Source organism: Benincasa hispida, chromosome 10, assembly GCF_027475165.1.
Source record: "Benincasa hispida cultivar pf3 chromosome 10, pf3_genome.v1.1, whole genome shotgun sequence".
Lineage (NCBI taxonomy): Eukaryota > Viridiplantae > Streptophyta > Magnoliopsida > Cucurbitales > Cucurbitaceae > Benincasa > Benincasa hispida.
The window spans coordinates 51,244,375-51,255,340 of record NC_143487.1 but is presented as its reverse complement, the minus strand read 5'-3'; the positions used below and the strand labels follow the sequence as shown (position 1 = coordinate 51,255,340).

Below are 10,966 nucleotides of genomic sequence, written 5' to 3'. Positions count from 1 at the left end.
TCGGACAATTTTAGTAGATTGTGGATCGTGGGCTTCAAATTCAGCCCAATTAAAAAAGAAAACAAAAACAAAACAAAACAAAAATAAAAATAAAAATAAAGCAGATATGATCGATTTAAACCCTAGACTAATAATTATACTAATTTAAACTCTGAATTTTTATAAGTATATCAATTTATACATTAGATTTAGCTTTAAAAATATCATGTAAAATATTTTTTTAAAATAAACTTATAAATGGTTAAAAGTGAATCGATTTAAAACCTTTGTTAAGATTATATTTGAAAGTCATAAATGCATAATTTCTTATACATGTTTTTACAAATGTAGATCTTACAATTATAATTTGAATGAATAAATTTCAAATAAATCTTAATTGTGAATTTAAATTGATTCTCTTATGTAAGTTTAGAGATTTAATTGATAAAATTACATTTATCCAAATATCGAAGGGGTTGAATCCCACGGCGAAAATGAATAATCAATATTGTTTTGATTTTCGAAAGAAGAAATCATACAAAATTAAAACAGAACATACAGAGAATATGCTGTATTTCTAATAGGCTAAGCATAAAATTAAGGTTGAAGAAAAACACCCTTAAGGAATTCGTCTTCAATTCTTCTCAAAGTCTTTTCCAGTAAATCAAAATCTACTTCTTCTTAAAGAACACCTCCGAAGGTATTCTATGCTATATCTCAGGCAAGAATCAACTTGTAGGAACACTTTTGATAGAGAAAGGGAATTGGTATGTTACTGAGAATTTTCTTCTCCATAAAATTGAGGGAGAGACATCTTCATAGAGAATAAGATTTTGAGAGTCATCAAACTCACGTAAACACGGACCTGTGCTTTTATGGAGAGAGGGAATAACTTCCCCATTCTCTCCACACTCTTCACTCTCTACATTAATTATGGGGCACTCTCTTATGCAATGTAGAACAAGTTGTGTCCATGAATACAATCATTTCATATATTTCACGTATCTGACATGTATCTCCCACATATTTAGACGTGCCAATATCAGACACGTATTTGATACTGATTCTTTACCCACTTTGAAGTATATGTGCTCTATAAACAAAGACCAATCACCTAATATGATTACATTCGGATAACATCTTCAAAGGCAACAATCGATCATTATTAAATTTCCTAATATATTAAGTATACAAAAATTTATTTACAATTCCTTCTAATATTCCAAAACTAACAATTTTGAAGTGCAAAACACTGAAGAAAAAGAAATGCAATCGAAAGACAAATCAATGTGAAATTTCAAAGGTTCTAATCATAAGTAGTGCAATACCTGACGTGACCATAAAAATTAAATGCAAAGGACAAAACCTAATTTAGATTTTTTTTTAAAAAAAATTTATGGGAAACAAATTATGAAGCACAGATACTTTATGTGAGGTAAAAAATCGGTATCAAACACATATCGGGTTCTGATACTTTCAGATATATATCTGACACGCAATTTGACATATCTATTTCTACGCCTATTTTTTTTAAAGAAAAAAGACAAGCAACTCATCTAATCTTTCCTAATCTAAAACTACGCAACCTATTTAAAAAGCTCACTACTCGAGTCCAAAACTAAAAGGAAAAATAAATAAATAACGGACCAAACCCTAGACTAAAATTATCTAATCTCCATCTTCACATTTGAGTCCCCACAAAGTCCACCAAAATATAAATCATTTGGATATCTTCAACAATTCAATGAAGAAGTTCTTTGTTTATCTTCATATTTCTCCCTTTAATCTTCTTCTTCTTCTTCTTTGTAATATGAGTCACTTTTCTATTGCATTTTATTAACTATTGTACTTCAACATCTTAGATGTTGCTTTTTTGACTGCCCCTCGGTAACATCTATTCTGACTCATTAAAGTATCACTACAAATAAATAATAAAATCTGGGTACATTATTCCTTTTGCTAAAATTTGGATTTAGATGCAATTTCCTAATAAAATTTGTTTAAGTGTCAGCATGTCGAATTCAATTACCCAACATTTAGCTTCCGATAACTTTAACAACAAGGTTAAAATTTGATTATTCAGACTGGAAATTAAACATTAATACGATACTAGTTACAAATGAATTGAGGTTTGTTTTACTGGAGGAATGTTCTCTAGCTCTACTACAAACCAAAATGTTCTAGATGAATGTAACAGGTGGGTAAGAGAAAATGAAAAAGCTCGAGCCTACATCTTAGCTAGTATATCCGATGTGTTAACTTTGAAGCATGAAAGCATGGTCACCGCATTATAGGCGATGTTTGGACAACCATCCTTATCCATTTGACATTATGCAATTAAATACGTTTACAATTCTTGTATGAAGGAGGGAACCTCTATTCGAGAAATTTCCTGGACATGACGGTCCATGATAAATTGTAGAAATACAAGTTATTGTCTCTCAAAAGTTGGAACAATTAGTGTTTTTAATGATAAAATCTCATCATTCTTAGAGAAAATGCATGAAATTACTCAAACATTATCAAACTCATACAAAAGAGTGTTTATTGTTGAAAGCTGTGTCACTAACGCATAATATTGCAGGATTTCAACAAAGATTCTAAGTGTCGCAGGGAACGTTAACGCATGGACATGCGTCGGAGGGATTTCAACACAACAAAGGTTCATTGACTCAGGCTATTTGTGTCAAATCACCACTTGCAAGCATGGGCATCTGCAGCTGGTAGCATCTGAAAAGTGTCTGAGTGTCAGGCTGCTGACCAGGGAATGGAATTTAATACTGCCCATCATTAAGCTGATGAAGAACAACGCCTATAAATAGAAGAAATCCCACCAAAAGAAAGAAGACCAGCTCATTTTGTATAATTTCAAAAGTAGAGACTTAGAGTTGGGTTGCTGTGACAAGAAGAACACAAGAAGGAAAAGATCCACCCCTACCATTGATCAAGAAGTGGAGAAAACTTAGCTCGAGAGAGAATTTTCTTCCATTTCTTCTTCAAGTTGGTTGTACACGAATTTAAATTGAGCTAAAGAGGACAAGAGATTGTACTCTGCGGCTTGACTCTTTTCTTTTCATCTCAATTCTATTCTCTTCATTTCATTCGATTAAGTATTGATCTTGTAAAGACAATCTAGTTCTTTATGAATTCACATATTTGATCAACTACACTTTGCTATTGTTTATTTCTTGCCTTATGTTAGATCATATATAACTTCATGCAAAGTCCATTTCTAAACACTTAAGCCAACATAATCACTTGGTAAAAGTGACTTTAACTTGAATTATTTGAGAGAATAAATAAGCAAGCATTAAGTTAAAAATGCTTGGTACATTTAGAGATAGAGGCACTAGTGTTTTATTGCGTTCTGTGATCAACGCATGCATCCTAGAGATGAGAATTTGTGTGGCATTCGCATTGAGAAGTGCTGAATAGAAAGTAAGCAGAAACTTAACGCATTTACAGAGTAATAAACAAGCAAAGTCATTTCCATCCACACCACATTCTTGTACGTGTACACTTCACTTAGATCGACACATACCACTTTCACTAAATACCATTTTCACACGACCCCCCTATTTTCCACTTGACCTTTTTGTATCTTCTTGCACGCACACAGTAAACTTGGTGTAGATAACTCATTCAATATTCACTTAGGATACTTCTACATTAGCTACAACGCGAACTCTGTGTTAGCTTTAATCTAAATCCCTGAGTTCGACCCTAGACTTACCAGGAATCTGGATTAGATTTATACTTGGATCTGATTCGGGAAAACTTAAATGCATAAAGAGGAGTGTCATGCATCCCTTCACACATCACTAATGCATCGTCAACACATCATTCACATTTGCACCCTATTTTTCCAATTTCCTCACATAATACACTTTTAAGCTCGCATCATGAAGAGAACGAACAAGTTTTTTGTGTTGTGGCCGAGGATTTAGCAACAAAACTAACAAGAAATTTGCATCTTTTGAAGGAAACTTACAGCTGAGGGAGTATTATGAGCTAAGTCGAAGCTTATAAACATTTATGAGACAGGAAAACACTCCTGAACTCGTATACGACCTCGAAGTTGAAAGGACCTTTCGATGAAGAAACTGATCTAATTGTCATCGTAGGTTAAGGCAATAACAACTCAGACAAAAAATCAGCAACAACAAATGGCAGACGAGCAAGTAAATCATAGCTTAGCTCAACAGCTAGCCCACGCTGCTTAAAATTCTATCATAATGGAAAACAGTAGTACGTGTCCCATGCGGGAGTATGCGTCTTCTGTGTTGTATGATTTCTCACTAGGGATCATATATCCATTGCCAGATGGGACAAGTTTTGAGATGAAATCTGTAATGTTACAAATGTTTCAAACAACTGGCCAGTTTAGAGGTACTCGTGGAGAAGACCCTCACGCCCACATGAAACGTTTCCTGGAGATGTTCAATTCATTTGTGATTCCTGGGATCACACCAGAAGCTATCAGGCTATCCTTATTCCTATATTCTCTACGTGACGATGCAAAGCAATGGGCGAGTTCTTTGGAGCCTGGGGAGATAACAACTTGGGAAAAGTTAGTGGAGAAATTCAGCAGAAATATTTCCCACCCACCATGAACGCAAGGAGGTAGAGAGAAATAATGAACTTTAAGCAAGAAGAATTTGAAACCTTGAGTGTCGCATGGGAGCGCTTCAAAGGATTGGTCAAGAATTGCCCCAATCACGGATTACCTTTAGCTGTCAAGATGGAAACATTCTATGGAGGATTGAACAGAGCATCTCAAATGGCAACCGACGCAGTTACAGCTGGCGGTATCATGGATAAATCATACAACGAAGCTAAGGAAATACTAGACCACATCGGCAAGTGTAATATGGAATGTGTAGATGACACTTATGACGCAAGAGCAGATAGGAGGAGAAACTCTCAGAATGTGAATTCTGTTGATTTTAATGCAATAGTCACACTCTCTGCACAAGTGGCTACCATGACAAACCTTTTACAGAATATATCACTAGGGAATGCATCAAACACACAAAAGGTAAATTAGGTGGAAACATTCGTACAACCCATGGTTAGCTGTGTGGGTTATGGAGATCCTCATTCCTACATTGATTGCCCACAGAATCTGCAGTCGGTATGCTTTATTAAAAACAACCCATTCTCGAACACCTACAATCCTGGATGGAAGAACCATCCAAATTTCTCTTGGGGAGGTCACCAATAAGAGTAATACCAACCAGGGGTAAATCAACAGCATAGGCAAGGACAACCTGGATTCTAGCCATCTCAGCAGCCACACCAACAATCCTTTAATAGAGGAAGTCATGCGTCGAGTTCAGCTTCTTCGCTTGAAAACCTCTTAAAGGAATATATCACTCAGAATGACGCATTGCTAAAAGGAAAAGCGTCATCCATTAGTAATCTGGAGATACTAGTAAGAAAATCGCTAGTGAGCTAAAGAATCGGCCGCCAGGAGTCTTTCCCAGCAATACAAAAACCTTGGGAAATAGCAACAAAAAAGAACAATGTCATGCAGTGACATTACGAAGTGACATACCTCTTATAGAAAGAACAGTGAATCCAAAAAACAACAATCCTTCAATTGAGCACACAACATGCCCAAAGGCATTTGGAGATCAAGAAGAGCATACGCCAGAATCCACAAGGCATTCCAACTCGAGCACTTCTAACGCAGGAGCACCTACGGTGTAGCTGAAAGCACCATTTCCCAAACACTTGCTGAAGAAGAATGATGAGCAGCAGTTTAAGTGTTTTCTTGAACTTCTGAGGCAACTGCACATTAACATCCCACTTATAGAAGCCTTAGAAAAAATGCCGAAGTATGTAAAATTTCTGAAGGAGATTCTGACGAAGAAGAGAAGTGTCAGTGAGACAGAAGTAATTGCTCTAACGTAGGAGTGCAATGCGTTAGTCAACAACAACTTACCCAAGAAACAAAAGGATCTGGGAAGCTTCACAGACTCATGCTCAATCGAAGGGCTAAACGTGGGACATGCGTTGTGTGATCTGGAAGTAAGCATTAACCTCAGGCTCCTCTCAATTTAAAAGAAATTAGGAATTGGTGAAGCGCAACCCACTTTTGTAACGCTTCAACTCGCTGATAGAACGATCACATATCTTGAAGGAAAGATTGAGGATGTTCTGGTGAAAGTTGACAAGTTCATATTCCCAGCGGATTTCATCATCCTTGATTATGAAGCAGACAGGGATGTACCAATCATTCTTAGACGCCTCTTTCTTGCCACTGGGAAGGTACTAATAGACGTGCATAAAGGATAATTGACCATGGACGTAGATAACCAGGAAACAAAATTTAATGTGTTAAACGCATTAAAATTTCTGGATGATGAAGAATGTTGACTTAGCAACTCAATAGAATTTCCTGAAGAAGAAGCGAACCAAGTTTGTGAGGTCCTTGCGTTGGGAGAAACCATGAAGAAATTCGAGGTGCTGAGTCTGATGGTAGACTAAGCCAGTGCGTCCATCATTGGAGGAACCACCAGAACTAGAATTGAAACCTTTACCTGACCATCTTAAATATGCTTTTCTTGGATTAAATAACACTTTACCTGTAATTATTTCAGCTAATCTTTCTGAGCCTAATGAATGCTCTTTTTTGCAGATGTTACAAAAACACATGCGGGCGATAGGATGGACGCTGGCTGACATTCGTGGCATCAGCCCATCGTACTGTATGAACAAGATTAGGCTAGAAGAAGGAAGACTGATCAATTAATCCTCAACACAGGCTAAATCCCATAATGAAGGAAGTGGTGAAGAAAGAGATCATTAAGTGGTTAGAAGCAAGAGTAATATATCCTATCTCCGATAGCAGTTGGGTGAGCCCAATTCAACGCGTCCCTAAAAAGGGAGGCACTACAGTGATAGTCAACAACAACAACGAACTCATCCTTTCAAGAACTATCACAGGCTGGCGCATTTGCATGGATTATAGGAAACTCAATGCGGCGACCAAGAAGGACCACTTCCCTCTTCTCTTCATCGATCAGATGCTTGACTAATTAGCTGGAAAGGACTTCTATTTTCTAGATGGATACTCTGGTTACAATCAAATTTTTATCGACCTGGAAGATCAAGAGAAGACACATTCACATGCCTATTTGGAACATTTGCGTTCATATGCATGCCTTTTGGATTATGAAACGCACCAGGAATGTCCCAAAGATACATGATGGCAATTTTTTCAGACTTCCTTGAACAGATCGTTAAAGTTTTCATGGACGACTTCTCAGTTTTTGGAGACTCCTTTCACTCTTGCTTAGACAACCTAGAGGCCGTCCTTGCGCGATACGAGGAAACGAATCTTGTGTTAAATTGGGAAAAATGTCACTTTATGGTGACTGAAGGTGTTGTTTTAGGCCACAAGGTGTCTAAAGCCGAACTGAAAGTCAATGAAGCCAAAATTGATGTGATAGCTAAACTTTCTCCACTTGCAAATATAAAAGCATTACAAAGTTTTCTAGGATATGCAAGCTTCTATAGAAGGTTCTTAAAATGGGTTTCTCAGATTGTGCGTCCTCTGAGTGCACTATTAGAAGTGAATCGACCCTATGTATTTAATGATGACTGCCTTGACGCATTTAAAACATTGAAGTATACGTTAACTACAGCTCCGATACTAATAGCATCGAACTGGATGCAACCCTTTATTTTGATGTGTAACGTAAGCGACGTTGTAGTTGGAACCATGTTAGGGCAAAAGAAAGGAAACTTGATACACCCCATCTCCTATGCGTCGAAGACTTTAAACAACTCTCAGGAGCATTACATAACTACTGAAAAGGAAATGCTGGCTGTAGTGTTCGGAATTGAAAAAAATTAGATCTTATCTAGTTGGTGCATCAACAACCATTTACATAGATCACTCGGCCATTAAATTCCTGATGAGCAAGAAGGACGCAAAACCGAGGTTTATCAGATGGGTGCTGCTCTTGCAAGAATTTGACATCGACATCAAGGACAGAAAAAGGGACTAAAAATCAGGTGGCTGATCACCTGTTGAGATTAGAAAATCAGAAGATACAGGACAAACAAGATGAAATCCCTATGTATTACCTGATGAATGTTTATTCAAAGTTGAAGATAGAGAACCATGGTATGCAGACATTGTTAATTACTTGACCACCAAACAATTCCCTGAGTACTTCAACTTTCAACAGAAGAAACAACTTGACATGACAGCAAATTCTATTTTTGGGATAAACCATTTCTTTACAAACAAGGTCGAGACTCCATCATGCGTCGGTGTGTTCTAGAAGAAGAGACACAACGCATCCTAGCTGAGTGACATGATTCTCCTTATGGAGGTCATTTTGGAGGACAAAGAACCATTGCAAAGGTTCTCTAGAGTGAGTAATTCTAGCCTACTTCTTTAAGGATGCAAGGGAGTAAGTTCTTAAGTGTGACCCTTGTCAATGCATAGGTAATATAACCTTAAGGGACGCAATTCCTTTGAATAATATACTTGAAGTCGAATTATTTGATGTATGAGGCATTAATTTCATGGGACCTTTCTCTATATCCTGTGGTTAACAATACATCTTGCTAGTAGTAGACTATGTATCAAAATGGGTTGAAGCTGTGGCTTGTGCCAAGAATGATGCGGCGATTGTTTCAAAGTTTCTCACCAAGAATATTTTTACACGTTTTGGAACATCGAGGGTAGTGGTGAGTGATGAAGGTACACACTTTATTAACCGCATCATTTCAAAATTACTTGCTAAATACAATGTTAGGCACAAAATTGCTACCGTATATCATCCTCAAACCAACGGTCAAGTAGAAGTATCCAATTGGGAAATAAAGATGATATTGGAAAAGGTAGTCAACGCATCAAGGAAAGATTGGGCATAAAGTTAGACAAAACACTTTGGGCCTGCAGAATTGCCTACAAAACTCCAATAGGTATGTCTCCATACTCTTTGGTATTTGGAAAAGCCTGTCACTTACCTTTGGAGTTGGAATACAAAGCTTTTTGGGCAGTGAAAAAGTTGAACTTGTACCTGGAGGCCGCAAGTGAACAACACAAGCTTCAGCTCAATGAGCTTGATGAATGGCAGCTGAATGCATACGAAAACAGCAAAATCTACAAGGAAAAGACTAAACGCATGACCAACACATTAGTAAGAAAGAATTTGTTGTTGGGAAAAAAGTCTTATTATTCAACTCATGGTTGCGTTTGTTTCCAGGAAAATTAAAATCTAGGTGGTCAGGACCGTTTTCATTAAAACAATCTTTCCATATGAAGCTGTTGAGTTCACATGAGAAGATGGCACAAATGCATTCAAAGTAAATGGGCAAAAGGTGAAGCCCTACTTTGAAGAAAGTAAAGAACGAAAAAAGTCATCTCTCGAGTTGTGCGAAGCCAACTGAGGCTCGTGTCGAAGCTTCCCTGCGTTCAAATAGACACATTCCAGGGACGTTTCATCTACACCAACTCTTTTTGCATTCTGTGTTCTATGTTTGCGATTGTTCGCAATTTACTTTGTGTTATTTATTAGCCTTTTCTTTGAATTATGGTCATTTCCTAAATTTATGCTTTACTGATTAAAAAAAATGCTAAGTCAACTTGAAGAAGTTTAGAAGGGGGGGTAGGATTCTAATGTGTTGGACTTAAGCCAACGCATAAACCAAACATCAGAAAGGACGTCCCTCGAAGACATAAAACACTCGATTGCTTAGAAACCCTAGGTGTGTCCTTTCATCTGCACCTTGCGCTTGACGTTGCTTCACATTCCCCCTAATAGCCTGTAAAAGGCAACCTCCTCCGACCTTCTTTCTTCTTTCTTTACTTTCAGTTCTTCCTCTCGAAGTCCCTTGCTATTACTCGAGCTCTCGAAGCCCTCGTCGTCTATTTAAACTAGGCATTTCAGTCAGCATTCCGGTCATCTTCTTCAGCCATGATGTTAGGCGCTTCTGATAACCAGAACCAATTGCTAAGATTCGGAGGAGATTCACCGGTAAGCTCTTTCTCCTCCTCTTCCATTTCGATGTCGCCTCCCACATCCCTTCGCCCAGCCTCGAAAATCCCTTTTCCGGCCAAACCCTCGCACGATGGGTCGTCTTCCATCTCCCAAAGACCATAAAAAAACCTCAACCCTCTAAAACCTCCTAAAAACCTAAAACCTCCACCAAACCTAAACCTAAAACCCCTAAAGCGGCAGGTTGTAGCTAGGTGCCCTTCTACCTCTGCATCTGCCGCCAAACCCTACAGACAGCCAACACCACCACCAATTATTCCAAGCATCAATCAGGTGGTTGTGACGCATGAACCTATCCCAGACCACTTTCGCACCGCTCTATCATCTTCTATGTGTCCTCTTGCCCCTTTCTCCATCCAACTCTTAGCCACAATCTTCCCCATTGAAACGGAACCATCCAACCAACCCATTCAATCCATCTCACCCATCATTATATCATCCCCTGGGTCGCCGTATACCCCGTCTGGCACCCCATCAACCACATTTCCTAAACCAAGCTTTAATAGTCCTGCGTCAGAGCACAATAATGCTGATCTTATGGAGCTGGCTCGAAGGGACGAGCAAGAAGTCTTTGGGGCAATTTTAGAAAGCCTAAACCAAGGAAAATTCGTTGTGGATCAAGTGATGCGTTCTAACCCAACCAACGCATCACTCGAAGTTGAGAATGAGGCAGAGCAATACGCGATGATGCTTAAAGCTGAGTTAGAAGAAGAAGAGAATGAATCACAACCTCAACAAATCGATGTAGATGAAGGGCCGTAAAAAAGAAAAAGAAAGTTGAGAAAGAAAAAGTTGATTTTGGAGGATGATGAAGAAAAGCATCCTGCACCTGGACCTGAAGGTGAAACGTATGAGGCCAACTCTGACTCGAGAACCATGGAAAAGGAATTAGAGAGGTATAGGCCTGCACATCAAAGGCAAAGGAAGTTTTCCCTTCAAAGAGAATTAGGAAATGAGCTAAGCGA

The 10,966-nt window shown here is 38.2% G+C and overlaps 1 protein-coding gene and 1 non-coding gene across 2 annotated transcripts; one reads left to right on the top strand and one right to left on the bottom strand.

Moving 5' to 3' along the window:
* Positions 1 to 4,238: 4,238 nt before the first annotated feature.
* Positions 4,239 to 4,592, top strand: LOC150033447 (uncharacterized). The gene has a single exon (XM_090306411.1). The coding sequence runs from the start codon at positions 4,239 to 4,241 to the stop codon at positions 4,590 to 4,592; it is 354 nt and encodes a 117-aa protein (XP_090162537.1).
* Positions 4,593 to 4,598: 6 nt separating this feature from the next.
* LOC120089529 (small nucleolar RNA R71) lies at positions 4,599 to 4,704 on the bottom strand. The gene has a single exon (XR_005485205.1). It is a non-coding gene; the product is annotated as a small nucleolar RNA R71 (small nucleolar RNA).
* Positions 4,705 to 10,966: the final 6,262 nt, after the last annotated feature.

Excerpts from the sequence above, each read along its gene's own strand:
- LOC150033447 (XM_090306411.1), top strand. The coding sequence starts at position 4,239 with ATGCGGGAGTATGCGTCTTCTGTGTTGTATGATTTCTCACTAGGGATC.